The 25,682-nt window shown below is 43.3% G+C and overlaps 1 protein-coding gene across 1 annotated transcript in view; it reads left to right on the forward strand.

The window, feature by feature from the left end:
* gabbr1b (gamma-aminobutyric acid (GABA) B receptor, 1b) overlaps positions 1–24,993 on the forward strand; it is a 121,994-nt gene extending 97,001 nt beyond the window's left edge. The window contains 14 exon segments of the mRNA XM_034704070.1: positions 257–448; positions 3,987–4,047; positions 4,050–4,231; positions 4,323–4,386; positions 7,673–7,750; positions 13,624–13,774; positions 14,312–14,444; positions 15,240–15,356; positions 16,514–16,621; positions 18,046–18,139; positions 18,753–18,880; positions 21,873–22,001; positions 22,478–22,621; positions 23,896–24,993. Of these exon segments, the coding sequence (XP_034559961.1) occupies positions 257–448; positions 3,987–4,047; positions 4,050–4,231; positions 4,323–4,386; positions 7,673–7,750; positions 13,624–13,774; positions 14,312–14,444; positions 15,240–15,356; positions 16,514–16,621; positions 18,046–18,139; positions 18,753–18,880; positions 21,873–22,001; positions 22,478–22,621; positions 23,896–24,183 (1,869 nt within the window). The 3' untranslated portion in view covers positions 24,184–24,993.
* The last annotated feature ends 689 nt before the right edge of the window (positions 24,994–25,682 follow it).

Consider the following 25,682-nt stretch of genomic DNA (forward strand, 5'->3'; position numbering starts at 1 on the left):
AATAGCCAGTCAAAGCTTAGGATTTCAGGGTGGCACCTGGGGTGGCAAATCAGATTTGAAAGAGGGCCAGTTTCAATGCTATGGACACACATTGTACACAGAAACACATTATAAATCTGAGCTGTGTCCTAAAGTTGGTGTCCCATAAAGACACAACTTACAGCTTTGAGTTTCTGTCTATTTAAACCCAAATAACTATATAATTTCAAAATAAAAGCCCTGCACGTGTCAGATTACTCTTGCTGTCTCTCTGCAGGTGTATAAGGAGAAGCTGTATGGGAAGAAGTTTGTGTGGTTCCTGATTGGCTGGTACTCAGATAACTGGTTTAAGATCAAAGACCCATCCATTAACTGCACGGTGGAGCAGATGACAGAGGCCGTGGAGGGTCATGTGACCACTGAGATCGTCATGCTCAACCCAGAGACGGTGCGAGGAGCCTCCAACCTGGTGAGTCAGCGGTGTCTTATTCTGATGATTGTATTATTATGTGGGCTATAACAACCTGTCTTATCAGTGCTGCACAGAATAATCTGCAGCTGCAAAGGCTGCTGGGAGTTTACGATGAAGGCCTGGATGCAGGTTTTATATTTAGCTAAAGCTGCAGAATATCTGCATTCAAGTGCTGCTGTGTTTACTGAGATTATACAACATTTTGCTGAGTCAGGATCTTCTGTGGCTGTGTGCATGCTGTTATAACCTGTGAAGAGATTTACTCTCAGCCTCCTCCAGTTAGGATAATTTTACTGAATGCAGATCGTCTTAGATCCACCTCTGCTTCTTTGTTATGATCCTCACTGTAGCACAGGATCTCTCACAATATATTATCTCTTATCACAAAACTGTTTGTGCCTTGTTTGTTTTCATGAAATCTAACAGTAACCCAGGCTGACTTCATATAAAACAGTGTTTAACCCTCAGAACTGAGACATGAGTCTGCTCCAGGGGACGTGCTTCTGGGTTTGAGGACTACAAAAGGAGTCAGTATTTTACCTTTAAGATACTCTGAGGTGGTCTCTTGGAATCAAGCATGTGTACTACCTTCAGTGTGTCTGACTCAAAACCCATCATGATGTGATCAAACCCAAAGCAGAGACAGTTTTTCACACAGCATGATAGATTCAGAGTTAACAAATATGCATCAGGAGACCAGATATCATGAAACAAGTAACTCCTAGTCACCTGAATATAATAGTCCTAGGTTCTGTGTATTCTTACCAGCTTATTATTTCCATCATGAGCGTGTAATTCTGCTGGACACTGAAAGTTGAATTCACTAAGCAGAAGCTGATAGCAACAACAATTGAGCCTCATTTGCCCCCACCACCTGCTCCGCCTCCAGGTCCTGTTCACAAAGCATACTGTACTGATGATATTCAAACCCAAACATAAAGTCCTGCAGCTCTGTGCTGTTTGATCTTGTTTTGGGTCCTATTGTGGAGATGAGCCGTCAGCATCTCCCCTCTCCTCTCCCTCTTATTCTGACAGAGCTCACATCAGATGATCCCCTCGAAGGAGAGGAGGCGTTTCTTACCTGTTTACTGCGATGAGTCATGAAAGATGTGATACACTCATTCATAACAACAAAGCTTCCTCTGTGACACTGTCTCCACACATTGGAAAGTGTGCCTATGAGCAGGGGTCAGACAGTTCCAGGCTGATTGAACTCCTGATTATAACAAAAATAGATAAATCACAGTGATACTAACAGATTACACGCTCAAGTATATTATTTTAGGTCAGCCAGAGGTGAACTGTCGTTTTGATCACTGGAGAGTTTCATCTTGACGCCCCTTTATAAGCATTCTAGCACAGTTCCCACCAGCTCTCAGCAGACGGTAAACCTGTGTGTGGCTGTTAGCGTTTGTGTCAGTGTATGAGATGTTTTTAGGGAAGAGGCCCATTTGCACAGCGGAGGCCTATTTTGCCCCCAATCAACACATAACAGATAATTTAAATGTGTGCATACGGCACCAGTGATACTGTTTGCACTGCAGAGCAGTTGCGGAGCATTTAATCCTTTGAGTTAGACAGTCTTTTGTCTCATTCACCCACGTTTGGCAGGTGCAAAAGTGCAGTCCATTTGTAAATGAGGCCCTCAGTGTTCACAGATATGGAGGCTGTTCTTCTGAAGTAAAGTACATAGCAGAGGATTAGTTAAAAAGCAAGACAGCCCAGCTTAGATTTAGTCTTTGTCCAAACACTGAGAAACACTGGGCTGTGCAGAGAGAGTTTATTATCAGAGTGTGATCAAGTCTCTCTGACTGTGTTCATCTTCAGCCTGCTCACTATTCAACAGTCTCACTGTCTCTGATATCTGATGGAGTGAGGAACAAACTCTCATCTGATCCCTGAATACTAACACACACTTTTCTGTTTCAGCACTAATGCTGGCCTCAGCTGGTGTGATGAGGCAGTTATTATTACTCTCATAAGATCCACCCTCTCTTATTTTTGGGTGATATGGTAGTATTAAATCAATAACCCTTCAGACAGGTGAATAAGGTCCTGCAGTTCTAAAATAGTGTTGTGTCTTCCTGCAGGTTCTCTGATATCACTCCTGTAAGCTGAGCACAGGTCATATCTACTGTCAGATCTCCACTGTTTGTAATGTAACAGCTACAACAGGAAACAGTTCAAAGGGAGTGTGAACTGTCAGCTTACTGCAGCATGCACGTCACTCTCAGCTGACTGCAGCGTGCACGTCACTCTCAGCTGACAGAGGGATCACGTCAGCCTGCAGGCAGAAGGCCAAAGTGGAAAAATAATGTCCAGCATGGACATTAGTGTTACTAAAATGATTTCACATGAGCCTGAGTGATATCTATGAGGTCTCTGTCCATCAGTCTCATCAGTCTGACTGGTTTCATTGGTCATGTGACCGTAGTGACATAACTGATGCCAGTATCAGATCAGGGTTTGTTCTGCAGACGGTGTGCTCCAGTTTTCAGGTTGAACATGTTCCCCTGATGCAGCTGATAACAGTAAATTAGGCTGTGTTCGTGTTTCCATCAGAGCTGTTATTCCGACCCTCTATGGTCACTTACATTCATCTTACTTTTCTACATTTCTTCAGCCCGGTTAAAATCATCATCAGAGGGGGCACTGCTTTGGTCTACTGGTTGAATGGTGTGCCCCATGTACAGAGGCTGGAGTCCTCAAACCAGGTGGCTTAGGTTCCCTCCCAACCTGCAGCCCTTTGGTTTCATTCTCCACTCTCTCTCTGTCCCTGTTTCCTGTGCCATTCGTTGTTCTGCCCTCTGTATAAAAGATCAAAAGTAAACTTTAAACATCATTCTGAATACAGCCAATATGGATAAATTGTTTTGTTTTTTTACAGATGAAGCCTTTTAAATGAATGCAACAGGTTACACTGTCAAGTTGCACTCTACTCCATCATGTAGGTAACAGCCTGGAGGAACTTCATACAGGGTGTGCGCACCATGAGACTGAAACAGGCAGCTTCTCATTGTGTCAACACAGTCTGGGTGTAGAATACAAAGCCAAACTGTGCAGGATCTTTTTATAAGCTGCAGGTCCCAAAGGAAGTCCCTTTCTCTGATCCAGTTCCAACCAACTCAACAAGAAAAAGTGTAAGGACCAGCAGGAAAGATTTAAAGAGGGAGCACTCATGCTGAGTCAAAATCCAAGAAATAAAGCTGCATTGGGAGGTTTGATTTAGGAGGGATGAACATGAGGAGAGAGAGGAGGAGCTGTGACTGAAAACACTTGATCACACCTGATCCAGGGATCAAACTAATAACAAAACCAAAGATGCAAATGAAGAGGGTCAGTAACACAGACAGGTGACTCCTACATTTTCTACTCTTTGATCACATAAGAGTCAATTTTAGCCATTTTCTGTTCCCAGAGTGAGAACAAACTGATCCAGCAGAGAGGAAGTGTTTGTAACCCTTTAAACCCCAGACAGTCTGTGTGAGAGGAGTAAAGTTTTGTAGTCTTTAAACCTCCTCATCTCTCCTCTCAGACCGCTCAGGAGTTTCTGGGCCAGCTGATGTCTAAACTTGGGGGGAAGAATGCGGAGGAGACCGGGGCTTCCAGGAGGCCCCTCTCGCCTATGACGCTGTGTGGGCTCTGGCTCTGGCCCTCAATAAGACAGTGGGGCCCCTGAGGGCCAAGGGCCTCCGGCTGGAAGACTTCAACTATAACAACCGAGGAATCACAGCAGAGATCTACAGAGCACTCAACACAAGCTCCTTCGAGGGGGTCTCGGTGAGTCCAGAAGGAGAAGGCGCAGGAGTTCTTTATGGTAATATCAGAGATCGAGATGTTTAAATATTAAAACTGTCCCTCTTTCTTTCAGGGTCACGTTGTGTTTGACGCTCAGGGGTCAAGGATGGCTTGGACTCTGATTGAACAGCTCCAAGGTACACAGCAGAACACGTTCATATTACTGCAAAACAGTAATTTAATAACCAGGGTGTTTGAATGAGCTGAAAGTTAAGTCTGAGGTGGAAGTGTTGAGACTCTATCCATGAAGCCTTTCAGTGTAGAGATTCTCCTTTAGGCTGCATCAGAACCTATTGAACCAAAGAACCAAAAACTCTTCTCTTCTCATCCAAGAGTAATAACTGATAAATTATAATATGAGACATTATTAAAATCAGCATCCTGATGTGATTATTTCTGCATCCTTTCAGCCTGTTAAATGACAACACAGTCACATGTTTTACTGTCATTTAATCACAGTAACATCTGTTACCTGTCATTAAATCACTAACATGTTTATTGTCATTAAATCATAGTAACCTCAGTTTATTGTCATTAAATAACAGAGACATGTTTATTGTCATTAAATCATAGTAACCTCAGTTTATTGTCATTAAATAACAGAGACATGTTTATTGTCATTAAATAACAGAAACATGTTTACTGTCATTAAATCACAGTAACATGTTTATTGTTATTAAATAACACTAACATGTTTATTGTCATTAAATAACACTAACATGTTTATTGTCATTAAATAACACTAACATGTTTATTGTCATAAAATAACACTAACATGTTTATTGTCATTAAATAACACTAACATGTTTATTGTCATAAAATAACACTAACATGTTTATTGTCATTAAATAACACTAACATTTTTATTGTCATTAAATAACACTAACATGTTTATTGTCATTAAATAACACTAACATGTTTATTGTCATTAAATAACACTAACATGTTTATTGTCATTAAATCACAGTGACTTGTTTATTGTCATTAAATCATAGTAACATGTTTATTGTTATTAAATAACAGTGGCATGTTTATTGTCATTAAATAACACTAACATGTTTATTCTCATTAAATAACACTAACATGTTTATTCTCATTAAATAACAGAGACATATTTATTGTCATTAAATCACAGAAACATGTTTATTGTAATGAAATCACAGTAACATGTTTATTCTCATTAAATCATAGTAACATGTTTATTGTTATTAAATAACAGTAACATTTTTATTCTCATTAAATCATACTAACATGTTTATTGTCATTAAATCACACTAACATCTGTTTATTGTCATTAAATCACAGTAACATGTTTGTTGTCATTAAATCACAGTAACACCTGTTTATTTTGTATTTGCAGTGCTGTAGTCAGACAGATGTCAGCTTACTTTAGTCTGACTTGTAGATACAGTGACACTAAGACTCAGTGGAGACTAGTGGACAGGTCCCATTCAGCTGGTACAGAACTCTGGTAGTGGGTGTCCATCAGAGAAATCCTGGCACTGATTCTAGCTAACAGGTCATAAAACTGGACTCTGGTCAGCCTCAAGTAGCTGGATGCAGCAGGAGAGTTCATCCAGACACAGTTCATAGAGGAGGAGTGGAAATTTACCAAGCTGAGGGAGATTTCAGGTGATGAGATGGACACAGACAGGATGGGGGTTGGTTTACTGATGTTCTTAGGTTGTGATAAACCAACATGATTAAACTCAGAGGATGCTGTGGTCAAACTCTGTGAGTGGTGAGAGCTGAAAACCTCTCCTCTTTGGCTCCAAACAAAGCTTTACTCTGAATGAACATGCAGAATGGAGCGTTTTCATGTTTGGTTGCATCACTGTGTTATCATACAGTATCACAAAGAGTGTGTGGTATGAGCACAGGTGTGAGTCTTTGTGTGTTCCCCTTCCTTTAATCTCTGAGCCTGTCTCCCCTCAGTCTGTGTCTCAGATCTCTGCCTGTCTGCGCTCTGATTAAACATTTACTGTGTTTCTGGTTGTCTTTGTGGTCAGTGATGATCTGCAGTGTGTCTGATGATAATTGGAGCCATGCTGAACCTGGACAAGCCTGTGGCTGAGTCCAAGCTCAGAAATAGACATATAAGACAGACTAATTTAAACCTCACCAAGGCTGATACTGTTAACAGTAACGCCACTCAAACAGCTCCCAAACCCAGCCTTAACTCTGCTCTGCAGTAGCATAATACACAAAATACACACACACAAACACACACACGAATAATAGTATGTCAAATTTTCACCTCAAGCATAGCAGGTGTATCACAGTTCAGCCAGGACAAACACTTTAAACGTTTTCTCTGACCTCAAGAACAGACATGGCTTTCTCTGATCCTGTAAAATCCAGTTCACCTTCAGGAGAGTCTTTGGATGTGTGTGGTGCTGAAAATTCATCCCAATTAATTTTGTAGACCTTGTGAAAATCTTGTTCACATTGAACAGAGTTTCTCTGATTCATCCTCAGGAGACATCAACACTCATGCATGCTCTGCAAAGGCTCCGCCCCCTCATCTAATATACACTGATAATCAATATATTATTTATTTGACCTTTTCTGTAAACATGAGAGAGCTCGTATTAGTTTGATGATTATTATTGTGTTCAAACCCTCCACCAGGGCTGATAGACTCTCACTGGATCATCCTCTCCCTGGTCCTGGTCTTCAGAGCAGAGTAAGCGGTCTCTCCTGCTCTGTGGCTGCAGGATTCTTATTAACCATTGGACGATTGTGCAAAGTGGATTCAGAGTCTTGTTGTTCGATGCCCTTTGGCTCAGCCTGTGTGCTGCTGCTCGCTGGTATTAAAACGTTATCACAGAACCCTCAGGGTGTGCTGCAGCTAACTCTCTCTCTCAGATGGATAGGTTTTTTTTTTCATAAAAGCAGCCTGCAGGGACGCCCCGGGCTGGATTTCATTAATGAAATGTCTCATAAAGTGAATTGGTGCTCAGAGCGAGAGGACAGGCTAGCAGGGCATCAGACTGTCAGGACGTCCCAAAGGACAAAAAAAGACATGAATGTCAGAAAATAACATTTATATTTAAAGTGGACCAAAGCTGAATGCTCATTAAGAGCAGGCGGAACTGAGAGCTGTGTCTGTGCAGAGAGAAGACTTTATTTCAAACCCTACACAGGGCAAGGAGATCTGACAGTGCTCAAAAGAAAGGCTCAAAATATCTGAAACAAACTGATTTTCTGTGTGTGTGTCTGTGTGTCTGTCAAATGCAGACTGAGCTCTGAAGACAGTGATTACTCAGAAATATGCTTACTCTGAAACTTTGAGCATGTTTAGTATGAAACACTTTGACAATAAATATGTCTGTGTGAAAAAATGAAACAGGATTAAAATGAGATGATTTGCATCCTCCCCCCCTCTGTATGTGTGTTTGTGTGCGTGCGTGTGTGCCACAGGGGGGAGCTATAAGAAGATCGGGTACTACGACAGCAGCAAAGGAAACCTGTCCTGGTACGGAAACGACAAGTGGATTGGTGAGTCCTCCTCCTCTTTGGTTTACTCTTCATCATCAGTGTCTGTTCCTCTCCTCTTTCCCCCTCTCATCTCTCTATCCCCCTCTCCTCCTCCTCCTCCTTCCCCTCTGTAAGTGTTCATCAGTCATTGTGTCAGGTGTGATTAGCATGCAGAGCTAACTGCTCACAGTGACACAGCCTCTCTCTCTGATTAAAAACATCAGAGCAGAGCAGGTAGAAAACAGCACAGGTGAACGGGTAGATTGGTCCTCATCACCTTCACTCTGATGATTGAATTCAGTAAAGTGTATAAGTGTATGTGTGTGTGTGTGTGTGTGTGTGTGTGTGTGTGTGTGTGTGTGTGTGTGTGTGTGTGTGTGTGTGTGTGTGTGTGTGTGTGTGTGTGTGTGTGTGCAAGCTGTTTAAAGCTCATGTTGTTTCCCTCTCATGTTAGCCTTACCATCACTATTTAGCATACACATCCGTTAATCTGGCCTGCAGCACTGATGTGCTCAACAGAAGAAGCCTGCAGGCAGCTGAGAGTACACATCCCTACTCTTTCTCACAGACTCCATCACAGAGAGGAATCAGTGTTAGCTTTAAAATGAGAAGAAATTAGAAATCACTCTATCCTTCTGTGAACCATTGACTGGTTACATTCAGTGTTTGGATGCTGGTTTTTAAAGAACCTTTAGGTATAGTTTCTGTCTCATTGCTTTAATTTCATCACAGTGAAAGCGTCTTGCACACTGCTGGAAGATACTCTCCCTCCACAGAGCTCCTGTGTGAACTAGCTGTTTCTAACCTCTCAGCTGGACTCAGTCGATTCGTGTTTTCTCCTGGCTGAGTTTGACGTCAGGCTGATCTGAAACGCTGTGAGCTGAAAATCTGCCAGCTGTGACACAAAATAGATTTTATAGCAGACTGAACATGCAGCAAGGTCGTCCAAATCCCCCCCCCCCCCCCCCCTCTGCCATGACAGGAGCACAGAGAGGAGCAGGAAGTGCTGACCTCCATTTTTGATTTCCACCCCGCGGTCAGTTTGACTGCAGACCAGCTGGACTCAGTTTGAAAGTCAGCGACGCACTGCAGAGCAGGACAGGATAAAGTACAAATACTACAGAAATCCAACCAACCCAAAAAAGACATGCCGTTTGCTGTGGACACAAGAGGACACCTAAACGTAAACTGTGAGCCCATGTACCCAGAGAGCTCCTGCTGTCAGGAGTGGGACTTGATAACAACAGAACTTCAGGACCTTTCTGAATCAGAATTGCTGCCTCACTGATCGACACTACTAACCACTTTCTTCAATTTTCAAAAGTTTAATCAGAAAACCAGGAAAGCTGAATCCTAACCAATCAAATTTTATTGACAAGAACCTCATACAGCTACACTTTAAAAAATTAACTGTCCCTTTAAGTGCATTTATTTTACATCTGGGCTGGTTTCAGCTTTAATGTTTGAGGAATAACTGACAGAAAAGCTGACTCCTTGGTGTATCCTTTAGGACATAGGACACAGGACAGCACTATCTGTACTGCTGCAGGAAAAGTAGCGTGAGTGTCCCTGTCCCCTCTGTCAGACAGTTAAAGAGTGACCCTGCAGAAGAAGTCAGTCCCCCCTCCCTGTCACAGATGGACTCAGGTTGTCCGCCCCGTCCCTCCCTGTGAGCTCTGTACACATTTGTCCTCCCCAGCAGTGGACACCAAAAATATCTAGGACTGTGCCCCGACAGACTCTGAATCTGAAGGTTATGAGGACAGTTTGTCTGCAGCGTGTTGGCGTGTCACAGCTCTGGGTCCAGTTCAACACATGTTTAACTGACATTATGTCTGTCACAGAGACCCAGGGGGGCTTGGGCTTGCTGGCTGGAAGAGAGGAGTGTTTGCTTTAAGACGGGCAAGATGAAGGGTTTTTTAAACTGATAGTCCCTTTTCTTCTGATTTATTTTAATAATAATCTAATTTGATAAAAACAATAAACATGTCAGTCCAGTCCCATGAAAGGAGTCTCTGACTAACTCTGTGGGTTGCTTGTCTTGATGCTGGCATTAAAGTAAAAACAACCTTACATTTACAACAAGCAGTGGTGGACAGTAAAAAAGTAAATTTACTTGAGTACAGTACTTAAGTACATTTTTTAAGTATCTTTACTTTTCTTGAGTATTATTTTTTGGGGAACTTATTACTTTTACTCCACTACATTCAGAAGACAATTATTGTACTTTTGACTCCAGTACATTTCTATCAGTGCTCTAGTTACTCACTACTTTAGCTTTGAAGTCAGCTCATGAATTTCCTTCTCTTTTTTGAAATCTGACCCCTTAGACAGTAAAATGTGTTTGTGTAGTTCTGTTTGTCTCAGTGGTTTAGTCGTACCTGTATATCGTGCGTCTACACGGTTGAACGTGGAGCAAACACAGAGTGAATTTCACTCAGATCAGGCAGTTCATTTAGAGGTGGTAATGATGGCTATAATTCTCCACCTGAGCACTCATGTCCATATCTTCAGCCCGTGTTAGAGCTTTGTGAAATGAAGAATGATACGTATCTTTTGAAATGTTCTCTTTGTTTCCCACTCTGCCCAAACAAACAAACATTCACTGTCCAACCTGAGAAAGCGTGTTGAGCTACATAACATTTGTTTTTTATTCCAGATGAACATTTCAAACTAAGTTGTCTGTGCTTGGAGTAACTTAGTGTCTGTTTTTATTCAATGGTATAGTTTTTAAAAGATTTGAAGTAATGGTTTCTAAATAAACATGCTGTAACAGAATGAACTCCTGTGTAGTCTTGACAGCATTTATGTTTTGTCGTTCAGAGAAATTTTAAAAAGTACTTTGAATACTTTTTGACAATTTTAAAAGGAGCTACTTCAGTACTTTAACTAAAGTAATAATTTGACAGAGCAACTTCCACTTGTATTGAAGTAATATTTGACCTGGAATATCTATACCTTGACTAAAGTAATGAAGCTGTGTACTTTGTCCACCACTGCAAACCAGTGATACAGCTTTACATCTCCAAAATGTTTCCTATCATAGCAGAAATAATCACACAATTTGATTAACAATTCGATAAAGTCCTTAATTTCTTCTTTATTTAAAATAACTAATCCAGACTCCTCCCATTTTTCATTCTTTTAATGGAAACTAAACTTTCTATATGTGATCTTCAGACTGTCCTTAATAAACCATATTAGATCCATCCCAATCAGAGCCCACAGTGCTTCAATCACTGTGAACAGCTTATTCTCATGCTCTCTTAATAAATCTCAGACCTTCATAAAAACAGACCTATTGTTGTTTTTATATTAATATTATTAATATTAAATATTAAACCTCAGTTTGCTTGTTTTTTTGTTTGTTTCTGAGGTTTAAAATAATTACTTCAGAGTTTATGGTGATCTGCAGTGTGCCTGTCACACTCTCAGTTGTACGTCTCAGTGTGCAGCCTGTCTGGTCTGAGCGTGTCTGTCTGCACTTGTTTGTTTGTTGTTTTGTCTCAGGATGTTCTGCAGAGCGCCCCCTGCTGGTCCTCACCTCATTGACCTGAGACGAGTTCTCTTCTCTCTCACCTTCTTATTTCTCATCTTCACCCATTCTCTCCTCCTCCATCTCCATGACAACCACTGCTGCATCGCAGCCCCCCTCTCTCTCTCTCACATTGCCGTGGTAACCATTTTGGAGCCAGTCGCCATGGTAACATGCTGTCCCGATTCCACCATCAAGGGCAGGGAAGGTGTTAGTGTTAGAGAACACATCTCCCGAAGGATAGGCGCTCACACACACACCTGGCTAACACACACACACACACACACACACACACACACACACACACACACACACACACACACACACACACAGCCTGCAGCAGATATTCACACCTCCTCTCCACTCGGTGTGTAATCTCTGTGAGTTATGAACCTGTGGCTGTGCTGCTGAACAAAGCTGCTGCTGAGAACAGGTGAAAGACATGTCAGGTGAAGTCTGTGATGTACCTGTGAACCTGCCACTCAGCAGTGAGATACACACACCTGTAATCCTGTGACCTCACGTCAGTGTGGCTCTGTAGGACAAACTGTGACAGCAGGGACCTGGTCCTCAAACACTCACAGATCTGGCTCATTCAGACATAACGTGTATGTTCAGAAGCACACAGCACAGGTGTGTTCATCGCTCATCACACATATTACATTACATGCATATCACATGACATCCTGAATGTTGGGCTGCTGTTGCTGTATACTGAACAAAAGAAGGAGTGAGCATCAGACACAACAAAGACCCGTCCTAACAGGTGTTAACATGTGAGAGAGCATCACGACAGCAGGTACTGACAGAACAGTTTAGTTTCATAGTGTGGAGAGCAACAGAGCACAGCACAAACTAACAGATTCATTCACGGTCAAAACTGTCTGAGCTGGAGATCTGACATCTCTCACAGTCAGAGGAAGCAAACATGGTGGACGACGAGCTGGAGGCCAGGTGTTGCTAGCTGCTTAGCTTCCTGGTTCATTCATTACTGTAGTGACTTCTGCTCAGCTCCTCTCCTTGTCAGTGTGATTGTGGTCTATGTAGAAACACTTGTGTCGTGGCCACAAATCAACAAGTTTGTCCTCTATGTCTGCCGTCACTCTGACTTTATGCTTCCTGTTTACTGTTGTCACTGTTGTTGTTAGTGGTGGTAACATCAGAAGCAGTGAAAGGATGCTGATTGATGTTAAATTAAAGGTCTGCCAGCAGGAAGGCTGAAATGAGGTTATAAAGTTTGGAGGTAAAGGTGTTGGTCACTTCCTGGACTCTACAGGCTATGGACTCCAGGTTACACCTCAATACACACACAGCTCTGCTCAGCCGTGGATCGAAACAGGAACCATTTAACTGTGCAGCCTTGTTTTATGCATTAACAGCAGTGACTCTCTCTCACACACACACACACACACACACACACACACACACACACACACACACACACACACACACACTCAAACGCATGCACGCACGCATGCACACACAAACACTTGATGTTCCTGAAGCACTGTTTTAACGTCTCTTCTCCTCCTGCTGTCTGCTCTCTGTTTGTTCTCTCTGAAACTGACATGAATAAAAATAGCTGCTGTGACAATAAGCCTGAGAAACAACATCCTCAAAGTCTTCCTGAGCATCACACACACACAAGTATACACACACACACACACACACACACACACACACACACACCAAAAACTGCTCCTGTTTCTATTCTGACCTGCAGACTCCATGGCAACACGCTGCTCTCGACATTCAACATTCAAACACACACATACTCGTTGTAAATGTGAGTGAGGTTGCATCACTTTAGCAGCTGAGTGTGTGAGGTGACAGCCTGCACACACAGTCTAAGTGTGTTTGGAGGAGGATATTTGTTCTGTAATGGATCCCTCTCTGTAACCATCGACCTGCTGGAGATGTGGTCATAGAGAAAGTTGGAGTTGCAGGTATTATAACCATACATCAGTCTGTCTCCTCAGGCGAGTCCTCTCTGAAACACCTCGTGCTTCATAATATCAGAGAGGACCATGAATCATGTCTGTTGTTCATCTCCATCCGGAGCCTAAGCCTCTGTCAGTGCTGGAGCTCAGGTGTTCGGTGTACCTGGTTTAACACTGACAGACTGTGATTTATAAAGAAATTAAGAGGAAGTTCAATGGCTGATGCAGAGAGAGAGAGAGAGAGAGAGAGAGAGAGAGAGAGAGAGAGAGAGAGAGAGAAAACACAGACCTGAGGACTGACACGGTTGAACGAGCAGTCAGAGGAAACACTGACTGTTGATCATTTTCAAAGTTTCTCAATCATCTCCCGAGTGTTTTTAATCCTCCTCCTGCGTGTGTGTGTGTTGGTGTGTGTTCAGGCTCCGGCCCCCCTGCAGACCAGACGGTGGTCATCGAGGAGTTTCGGTATCTGTCTCAGAAGCTCTTTGTGACGGTGTCAGTGTTTGCTGGGTTTGGGATCCTACTGGGGATCATCTGCCTCACCTTCAACATCTACAACAGCAACGTCAGGTAACACCACCGACAACAGGCCTTCATCTCAGCCTACTGTGAGATTCAAGGACAAAAGTCCACCTTAATGGGTGCTGATATGTTGTGCTGGTACAGCCAAGGTATGTACAAAAGAGACCTGGCTGTTAGCGCCACAGGACTGACGTCACATCCTTTCTGCTAACAAATGCACACATTCAGTCCACAGCAGAACAGATTCTTGTGTGGAGCATGCTGACTAGAAAAGGTGGTACAGATGATCCTGATTCAAACTCTGATGGTAACAGGACAGAGAGGAGAAATGATGAAAACCCCCATAGGGTTTAAAGACACACTAAATGCAGCGTGGTGAAAAATGAACTCACCACTCTAACATCTCTCACATTACAGATTTATCTGCACATATAGTCTAAGTGTTTAAGGCTTACAAGTCCTGTCCATCAGTAGTCTGAATCCTTCTGTCCTGAGTTTAAACCACTCTGTGAACTTAGGGCTACAAGTCCTCTCCCGATGTTAATCTCTGGAGGTATAAATGTGTTGCTGTTGTTTGTGCTGCAGGTACATCCAGAACTCTCAGCCGTACCTGAACAACATGACAGCAGTGGGCTGTATGATGGCTTTAGCTGCTGTCTTTCCTCTGGGCATCGACGGCCTGCATGTCCACAAAACGCAGTTCCCTGTCGTCTGCCAGGTACGAAAGTGAAAACGCAACTGTTTTATTTAAAATCTGTAAAGACTCAAACCAAACTTAGTTCCCCTGCCGTCTGCCAGAGGCTCAGCTGGGGATTGAACCAGGAACCGTCTCACTGTGCAGCCCTGTCACAAAAATACTCTACAAAGGTTTCATGTGAAACTTATAAAACTTCAGATCAGATCCAGTTTTCTGTCATCTGTCGGGTAAACTCAGAAAGACTGTTTCAAACACTAAAACTTCATTTAAAACTTATAAAATCTGAGACAGACACAGATCTAAGGTACACAATCAGTCTGTGTTTACTGTAAATTGTGCCTGAAACACAGTTTAATCTTGGGATTAGAAATCAAAAGAAGACGCAGTTTCATGTTGTCTGCAGGTTCAGAGAGAGTACAAAATAGTCATGTGAGACCTAAAATAACCAAACCCAGTTCACAGTGATGAGTCTGTTTAACAGGTGATGGTGCACAACATCAGAAGATAAACTCTGCAGCACGTTTCCTCCTCAGATTATTAAGTGTGTTAAATATAATTTGCTGTTTCCTCTGAGCAGACACTCACTCAGGGTTCAAACACACCCTCTCTGTGAAATCAGGGTTCCCCCAAAGGTATCCTGCTCCCTGTTGAATGTTCCTGCTGCAGAAACATCTATGATACTGTGTCCGTTTTACATTCCCTAACCCCTGTGATGATGAATGATAGTTAGAAACCCCCCCTCTCTCTCTCTCTCTCTCTCTCTCTCTCTCTCTCTCTCTCTCTCTCTCTCTCTCTCTATCTCTCTCTCTTGATCAGTTTCGTCTGTGGCTGCTTGGGCTGGGCTTCAGTCTGGCGTACGGCAGCATGTTCACGAAGATCTGGTGGGTTCACACCGTCTTCACCAAGAAGGAGGAAAAGAAGGACAGGAGGAAGGTAAGGGGACGGGGAGTTAGAGGATAGTCAAGTCCATCAGTGCTTGAAGGTTTCAGGCTCAGTTTAAAGATCGTCTTCTTTAAAAGCAGACAGCATCTATTCCCCAAACGCTGCTTCACTTCTCCTCTGTTGCTTTCTCTCTTTAACTTGTTATATCATCGACCACCTTGAACTTTTTAACTGTCCCTGGAGTCTCCTGGCTCCCCAGCCTTTCCTGTGTCAGTCCTGGATGTTAGGAGTCCGTCAGTCTTCCCTCCTGCAGAGATGCAGAGATTCAGATTATATTTTGATATTTGTTCTCTAGGGAGAAAAGATCCCCTCTACAGACTACATTTATTAATGTTGTTTATTTTTACCTGACTCCTGTGAAAAATGTAAACATGGTAGCACTTCCACCTGTTGTATGTATACCAGTCTGATATGTAACCTTATATAAACACCAACTCTGGACTCTATGTGGTACCATCACATGTCTGTAGGTTTTCTGGTAGCCGTGTGAGACTTGTTTTAATGCCTGTGTGACCCCCTGTTCATTCTACTGTATATACTTATAGAGTTAAACAGAAATCAGACTCCTGGTGTGTCTGTCACGTGGTCAGTTTAACTCAATGTGACAGTCAGGTGAGATGGTCAAATTCAGGTAAGATGGTCAGACTCAGGTGAGATGGTCAGACTCAGGTGAGATGGTCGGACTCAGGTGAGACAGTCAGACTTAGGTTAAATGGTCAGACTCAGGTGAGATGGCCAGACTCAGGTGAGATGGTCAAACTCAGGTGAGACAGTCGGACTCAGGTGAGATGGTCAAACTCAGGTGAGACAGTCGGACTCAGGTGAGATGGTCAAACTCAGGTGAGACACTAGGACTCAGGTGAGACAGTCGGACTCAGGTGAGATGGTCAAACTCAGGTGAGATGGTCAGACTTTGCTAAGGGTGAAGTGATCACTGCTTTAGTCACAGAAACAATCCTCAGAGAGTGAACTTGTCTCTTTCTCATCATCCCCTCCTCCCTGTGTGTTATCCTCAGATGTACATTGAAGGGTCTCTGAACAGAGAAGCTCTCACAGTCTTACACAGTCACAGACAGAGACAGCATTATTACTGTAGTTTTTATTGTTTCATGTTTGCTGATCTTGTTAACTTCTTACCTGTCTCCCAGCACCTGGAGCCTTGGAAACTGTACGCCACAGTGGGAGTCCTGCTGGGGATCGATGTTGTGTCTCTGATGATCTGGCAGATCGTGGATCCTCTGCACATCACCGTGGAGGTCTGTGTTTTTAAGTGAAAGTTAGATACTGTTGATAAATGTATCTTTTCTCTGGTGATATGATCAGTGAGTCAGTGTGAGTCTGTAAAAACTAAAAAAGTAACTTAATTAACAGGTAATTATTCAAGTTTTAGTAAAAACGATGGAAGATTTTAGTGACAGTATCAAAATCAAGTCTTGTAATTAGAGTGGTTTATTTATTTTTATTTTATAAACCTCTGATACACATTTTCATGATACATGGATACATGAACAAAATGGGATTACTATAAGGACATTTAATGCTGTATTCTTTAGTATATTATACTTCTAAACTGGACTCAGTCCTCATTTGTTTATAAATCTGTCTCAAAAGTGGGATATGAGGTCTCTGGGTATGAGAAAAGCCTTGTAGAGGAGCAGTTTATTTGTTTCTAAATAAATTTAATTTTTAGTTTCATACTGGTTATATTTCCGGCCCACTATTGATTAAACTATTAAAATACCACACAAAGTGCCACTCAACTCTAAAAAAAGAAGGACTAAACAGTTACCAACTTAACCTCCACCATGTTTAAATGGTCCATATAATGGGATACAGGTTTGATTGGCTCCTGTGATAGTGTAATGACAGAAGTAATCTGCATAGGTATGCATTCAAAACCCTCCCCAATCTTATAGCGATCCCTCTTCCTTCTTTGCTATTGTGGTGGGGTTTTTTTTTGGTGTTGCCGAGTTAAGAGGTCAAAGGTTAGAGCCAAACAGCTTTGAGTGTCTACATTCTGTCCCAGCACTGGAAGACCAAAGAAAAAAATGGCTGCTTTTTATTTTCAACAACATGCGGCTACAGCTGGTGATAATTTGTCTATTTGAGCCGACCACTTCACCTCAGACTGCCTCAACAACGAGGACCTTCCTCAAAAAGTTACACCCGAAAGGCAAGAAAGTAGGAACAGCTCGCAAACTTTAACATACCACCCAGAGAAGTGCTGATGTAAATGCAGCTGCTACTTTTCAAAGTCTCCTCCTATTCAGGTCAGAGTCTGGATCATTTGTGCAGTGTACTATAGCACAGGTTCTTCTGGAGCGCTTGCCATGTTTTCTTTGGTGTTTTTCCGCTTCTGCATCCACCAACACAGCTCTATACCCTCCCCCCTCAGACAACATTCAGGCAGCCAATAAGAGCACACTTCATTATCACAACAGTCCTGCCCTCTCAGATCACTGCATGGGTAAGGCTGAATATGTGACATTTCTACAACTGAGTTCAAAACCTAGAACATGAAAAGACGACAAGGACATGTTAACAGATAAAATATCATCATATTGACCTTTAAGAAGAAATTAAGAAAATACACATCATATTAACTAAAGATGTCAGCTTATTAAACTGTTTCCTGTTCTTCACCCGTGTGTGTTTGTGTGTCTGTGTGTGTCTGGAGCAGAAGTTCACCAGAGAGGCCCCTAAAGGAGACCTAGACGTCCTGATTCAGCCTCTGCTCGAACACTGCAGCTCCCAGAAGATGAACACCTGGCTGGGTGAGTCACACACATCTGCTCTGATATCACCTGTGTAGAACACCTGTTCCAGCCGGCTCCAGCAGTGTCAGATCTCTATGTTTGCATGCAACAGAGAAATCTCTCTGGACGTCTGAATCTTACAGATACACTTAACAAAAAGGTGCACGTTAGACGTCTCTTCTTGGGCTGATAACCTTTTTTTTAAATCTCTAACTGAAGTGACTGAGCTGATGTCATTCAGTAAGCTGCTGTTGCAGAGGTCAGAAACAAACTTTCAGCTGTTCGCCAATGACTTTACTGCACAGACGTTTGCTCAGGTCACTGATATGTTCACAGTCCGTCTGCTCAACCTTCGATACAAAGGGACGTTTTCCCATGAACAATCACACAGAGTGTGTATAAGCGCCTCCTGCAGTGTCAGGGGGACAGTTTACTCCTCAGGCTGATACCAACAACAGAATCAGAAATGTGTCCAATAAGGTCAGTTTCAGATACTGATCAGTCCAGCAGCTGGAAACAGTTTCATGTCAGTAATCATAAGGACATGACAAAGGACATCAGGAGACACTGCAGGCTGAGCTTCATACAAACACCTGTACCTGTCCTCACAGCAGCCATCTTGTCCCCTCAGGTGTGGTTTATGGTTATAAAGGTTTGCTGCTGCTACTTGGGATCTTCCTCGCCTACGAGACCAAATCCATCTCCACTGAGAAGATCAACGACCACCGAGCGGTGGGCATGGCCATCTACAACGTGGCTGTGAGTCCATCATCCTCATCTGTGTGTCTGTGTGTGTGTGTGTGTGTGTGTGTGTGTGTGTGTGTGTGTGTGTGCTTTCAATCTTTTACCTCGAATCCTGCAGGACTGTCTGACCTCTATCTCTCTTCCTCCTTCTCCTCCTCCTCCTCCTCCACCTTAGCTCTCTGAAGAAGCCCGGCCCCTTGTTAGCGTCACTCACCTTCAGACGTTGTGTATGTTGTAACGAGGACACAGCTGGCTCTGACTCTGCAGACTGACTCCTAACCTGACTAATGATGGAGGCACATGCTCTCTCTCTCTCTCTTACACACACACACACACACACACACACACACACACACACACACACACACGCACACACACACACACACACACACACACACACACACACACACACACACACACACACACACGCACACACGCACACACACAAACTCTCTTACACATACATACAGAGCTGCAGTGATTTTGAGTAACAGAGGAGCTGCTCATGTTTTACCACCAGTCGTCCTGTAAAGTTTGTGAGCAGAGACATACCATCAGGCTCATTCCTGCTCCTCACAGGCGTACTCTCAGTTTATTTAGACCCTCTTATCACTATGGGGATTTTCCTCTTCGTTCCTTTCTCCAGCTGAAAAAAAACTCCTCAATCATCAGACTGACTTTAGAAACCCAAAGTAACTTTATAACTCTCTGTCACTCTGCTGTCATCGTTACACTGTGGGATCTGCTCAACCCTCTGAAAGACTTTTGGTTAATTTGATGTTGGTTTATTTCCAGACGCGGAAACGTAAAGAGATAAAAACAGCAGATTAAAGTCAGGAGAGGTTACAGAGATGAGCTTTGGGCTCTGACAGAGTTGAGGGGACAGGGCAGATTTTAAGGACTGACCCATGGAGGAGAAAATGTCTCAGGCTCTGACAGAGACGACACAGAGACAGCCAGGTGCCCGCTCTGACTCAGGATAACCTTCTCACCTTGTTTCACCTGAGCATCAGAGAAACAAGCGTACATTTAGCAGACTACAGGGTTTACTGCTACTATGGAAACAGCTCAAACTGTGAGACTGTTTTGAGTGCAACAAATATAAACCACCTGCTCCAACAGCCCACTCTTTATATGACCTGTCATCAGATCAGCTGGCTGTGTGTGTGTGTGTGTGTGTGTGTGTGTGTGTGTGTGTGTGTGTGTGTGTGTGTGTGTGTGTGTGTGTGTGTGTGTGTGTATGACAGCCTCACAGTCAGAACAGCAACCAAATCTCAGACTATAATCCTAAATATTCCTCTCTGCAATTTAAAGGCAAGAGAGTCTCTAATGCACACACACATACACGCACACACACACACACACACACACACACACACACACACACACACACACACAGAGGGTCTTTTTAATCAGGAGAATGTCCTCTCAGCTGATTTTTGTGATTTTCGTTGCCATTTTAATTTATTTCTAAGGATAATCCACCATCCTCTGATCAATGTGCGTGTGTGTGTGTGTGTGTGTGTGTGTGTGTGTGATGAGCTGACCCTGTGTGTTGCTCATGCTAACACTGTTAGCTCTTGTCCTCATGTTGTGGATACAGAGTGGTATTCTGGTTGCAGCAGTAGATGTGAACACAGCGTTTGAACAGAGACGCTGTTTCTCCATCAAACTGTGTTCATCATCATGTTTATGTTACAGGCAGGACCTCAGCTTTGATGATCTCACCTAGGCAGACTTTCTGCTGTTTAGTTTGTACTGTAGTGAGCCACACATGTAGATAGGTTTCCCCCCTTAGCACTCAGATGGTCATCAGAACACTCAGAAACACACCTGTGTAACCTGTGGATGAATACTAGCTGAACCAGCTTGTGTGTGATGACTGACTCAGAATCCGCATTGTCACAAGTGTGGCCAGCGCTACAGCCCAAGCTTTACCAACTTCAAGATGACCTCTTACAGATATTAAATCAGAAATGTTGGCACATTCTGTGGTGTTACATCGGTAATTACAGACACATCTGTTCTTTACAGAAGTTGTTTCAGATAAAGGGTTAAACTGCAGAAGTTAGGCTGCTTAAGCTCGGCTGGTAGAGCAGGTCACTGATTGTAAGATCATTTTCTTAACACCTGACTCCCATGTGTTTGCACTCTTAAATCCGTCTGATGGCTTCATGTGTTTCAGGTAGCTCTGCAGCATCAGAGCGTCTGAATCAACCGACAGATTAGAAACCTGAGGACGGAGGACTGACCTCTGTGTTTGAGTTCATGACGCATCCTTCAGATCAGACTGACAGTAAACAGACCCACACAGATCAATAACACTGATCGCCTCAGAGTGTGTGTGTGTGTGTGTGTGTGTGTGTGTGTGTGTGCCTTATAACACAGCTCCTACTGTTTCCATCAACAGTGTGATGAGATTTTCTGTCTGAGCTCAGAGATGACTGACAGCTGATCGATACCCATGTACCTCTCTCTCTCTCTCTCTCTCTCTCTCTCTCTCTCTCTCTCTCTCTCTCTCTCTCTCTCTCTCTCTCTCTCTCTCTCTCTCTCTCTCTCTCTCTCTCTCTCTCACTCTGTGTAAATAAAATATGAGGATGTGACAGAAAGGAAACCTGTGCTGTGGAACCATTCGAACACACACTGGAATCGATGAGTCTGTGGCTTCTCACAGACTTGCAGGAATAACCCTGGATTAAAACCCCAGATTAAAGCCAGATTAAACACAGCATGATTAAGGCTGAAACTCTCCTTTGATCCAGAGTTATCTGATAACAGAGTCATCTGTTTTCTGTTTATTGGAGCAGTAGCTCTGAGAGAAAACTGTGCTCTTGTTAAAATAGAGCGATAGATTTACTGAAGAAGGTGCTGTTCACCCAAAGAGTAGAGTTTGAAAGATATCCATGCATTACAAAGGAAGGACACCAGAGGGCGTTGTTGTCACTCAGCTGAGGCTTCCTTACACTGGACTGATTGTCTGTTTGTGTGTGTGTGTCTCACCTCTCAGGTTCTGTGTATGATCACAGCCCCCGTCACCATGATCTTATCCTCGCAGCAGGATGCCTCTTTCGCCTTCGCCTCCCTCGCTATCGTCTTTTCCGTCTACATCACGCTGGTGGTCCTGTTCGTCCCCAAGGTAAAAACAGAGCTCTTCATCATCGTCATGGTCTCCTTCCTGTAGATTACAGCAGTAGTTAAACTCACATCAACAGTGTGTGAGCCGCTGTCATAAATCAGAGAAGGTCCATCACTACATGAGGTCAAACCTCCAGAGAGTTTTTATACCTGTTCATCACTTAGAGCCCAAAATATTAAAAGCATGGCTCAGATTTAAAAAGTCAAATATATCTTTGTATTTAATCTTCCTGTATGCACCTGTACATGATATATGATGATGTATTTGGTCCTGTCTCAGTGTAGTACATAAATATCTTTAATAACAGTACAGAGTAAGCCCTGCAGCTGTCAGTGTGAGGACAGAGTCAACAGCAGGAAGAGGAGTCCTGCTGAGCTCACTAACCCGTGAACATGTGTATGATTGGAGGTGATATTTTACAGGTGAGGGGTAATATTCCTGACATGCAGTGATGCCATCATGTGTGTTATCTGTAGATGAGGCGTCTGATCACGCGGGGCGAGTGGCAGTCTGACGCTCAGGAGACGATGAAGACCGGCTCGTCCACCAACAACAACGATGAAGAGAAGTCCAGACAGCTGGAGAGAGAGAACAAGGAGCTGCAGAAGATCATACAGGAGGTACGCCTGGATACTCTACCTGCTCTGTTTCCTCGCATGTGTAGCCTGGGACCAGCTCAGAGCTGACAGCCTCATCTCACAGTATATAGTATGCAGTATATGAACAAGAGAAAAATCTGCAGTATGCCAAAACTACCCGGATGTCGTACTGGTTCTGGAAAATTTCTCAGTATGCATCGGACCACTCTCCGCACAGCACTAACGATCAGCTTCTTCTTTTTTTCTGTATATGACAGGGGGCACTCAGTTTTTAGGTGCTGTAAAAATTATTAAATTCCATATGAAACACATCTTAACTTTTTAAATTATAAGTGGATACTAGAGAGGCAGTTTTCGCTCTCAGCTTTACTTCCGCTTTCTGAAGCTTGAAATGCAGCGACGCCTGACCCAGCATACTACAGACCAGATCCAACAGAACAGTCATACTACATACTACCTTCAAACGCAGTATACAGTATGCTGTACATTTGTAGATAATATGTAGAAGATGGTTTTAAAAAACAGCCAGAGAAACTAGTTCACAGACTAAAACTAAAGGAGATGGATGGTGAACAGTAACCTGATAACCATACAGGAGTATTTCGGAGGAGGGGAGGATTTGGTTTGCTACTGTTGATTCCTCTCACTGTGAAATGAAGTGAAGGAAAGTAAAACTTTGCAAACTGAGGCCAGGACATGCAGCTTTTCAGACAAGCAGCACGGAGTCTCTCTGACGTTTGAGGGCCTGTGGGCTCTGTGCATCACTTTCAGTTAGACATCAAATATGCAAATTCATGTCAAGTCCATTATCATGCAGGTTTTATTCCTCATTAGTCTGTTCTGAGATTCTCTACAATGCCTTACAAGTTACATATAACCAAACCAAACTCCATTCAAAGTTGTGTTCTTGTTGTCCTGCAGACAGACCTGAATAATCCTGAACTTTGTATAAACCTGCATCCTGATGTGGATATTTCAGCATCATCTCAGCATGCAAATGTTCTCTGCATTAAATACAAATCAATCAAGACATATGCAATAAGACTTTGTGGGTTTACAAATAGGAATGTTTCAAACAATCAAGCATTATTATAGATTATAGATTCTTATGACATTACACCGGGTTTAGTTTTCTGAGGATCAGGGAGATACGTCAGAGACCAAACCTTCATGTCTGGGTCATGTGATCTCATTGTAAAACAAATGTTAGCATGAAGTAAAAAATAGCCTGTGCTGTAGTTCTGAATTCAGAGGATGTGATGATGATGAGTCTGTATCTCTGTCCGTCCCCTCAGAAAGAGGAGCGAGTTTCAGAGCTGAGGAACCAGCTGTCAGAGCGACAGGCCCTCAGGTCCAGGAGACGAGCCTCCACTGTCTCCAACCAGAACCACAGCACGCCCCCCCTAAGTGTTATCCACAGCGACCCACGCTCACTGGCCCCACCCCCAGGCTACCCCGCCCCTACTCTAGACCCACACCCGGTCTCTGCGTCCTTTGCCAACTCATCCAGTCTCTACCAGCCCGACAGCAAGATCAGCAGGAACAACTGCCACACAAGCCGGCTGCAGCTGCTCTACAAGTGAGGAGGAGGAGTAGGAGGAGTAGGAGGTGGAGGAGGAAGAAGAGGAAGAGGGGCATGGAGGAGGAAAAGAAGGAGAAATAGGAAGGGGGGGGAGATGGGAAGGGGGGGAGAAGAATAAAAAGAAGGGGGATGGGGGGCACAGACAGGAGGGTGGTCTGCAGGTTGATGGTGCAGACAAGGGTACAGTGGAGATAGGATGATAGTCTTCAGGTCTTCAGGGTGACGGTCTTCAGGATGACGGTCCTCTGGATGATGGTCCTCAGGATGATGGTCCTCAGGATGACAGTCTTCAGGAGGACAGTGCAGACAGGAGGACAGTCTTCAGGACTACAGTCAGAAGGAAAGAGTGTCTTCTGACTGCAGACCTGTCTCTGTAGCTCAGCATAGACCAGAAGACAGGAGACCTTGAGTGAGGACTTGACCTGTCCTCCTGTGTGGATTTTTTCTGAGCTGATCAGTGTGTGTCCTCAGAGACAGTCATGATCACACATGTTGTTAATAAGACTTCATGGGACCCCTCCGAGTGAGCTGCAGTCATCAGGTGTTGTGTGCCATGTAGTCTGAGGACAGGTAGCTCCTCTAGCAGGTTGTGTGTGGTTCATCTCTCTGTAACTCACACCTCCACATGTGTTAGATAGATGTTAGAATCTGTGCTGTGAAGAAAACAGGAGGACACACCTGGACACACCTGCTCAAAATCACTACAAATGAATAATATGCTGAGTCATGTTAGCTCCTCTAATGTTTGATTTTACACCGTCTCTGTTCAAAGAGACTGCTGACTCATTGTACTATGTGTGTGTGTGTTTATGTTTGTGAGTATGTTTGTGTGTGTGTGTGTGTGTGTGTGTGTGTGGTGTGTGTGTGTGTGTGTGTGTGTTTGTGTGTGTGTGTGTGTGTGTGTGTGTGTGTGTGTGTGTGTGCAGAAACAGGGCTCATACATGTGCGTTTGACAGGTTTTGATGGGCCAGTTCCGCTCCTGTCTTCTGAAGTAGATGTGAGAAGAAGTTTTGTGCATTAAAGTTGAACTACGTAAAACGTTAAACTACGTTTCTGCATGTTTCAGATGTTTAGATAAAAACACTGGAAACATTAGTGGTAGCTGAGATCTGCAGCAGTAGTGTGGATTTGTCCGTGATTTTGTATCAAAGGTTTAGAGACTGGAATGTCAGTAAATAATAAAAATACATGAATTTAAAGGTATTGATATGTACTGTCAACACCAACTACAAACTGAGCCAACTGAAACACAGAGATCAACTGTGATGAGTTTCAGCCATGGGGTTTCAATAAGGGACACAAAAAACTACTGTGAGTGATTACACAAAGAGTGACTGAAAGATAAACCAACACAAAGAGACAGAAACATCATCATCTGAGAGGCAGCCTCCTCTCTGAAGGCCTCCATCACCTGATGACAAGAGAATCAACTGGGTAGAGGGCAAGACTCAAGTGATGGGAAAAACAGCCAGTTAACCTGATTAACCTACAAGATATCAT

The sequence above is a fragment of the Notolabrus celidotus genome, chromosome 16, assembly GCF_009762535.1.
Source record: "Notolabrus celidotus isolate fNotCel1 chromosome 16, fNotCel1.pri, whole genome shotgun sequence".
Lineage (NCBI taxonomy): Eukaryota > Metazoa > Chordata > Actinopteri > Labriformes > Labridae > Notolabrus > Notolabrus celidotus.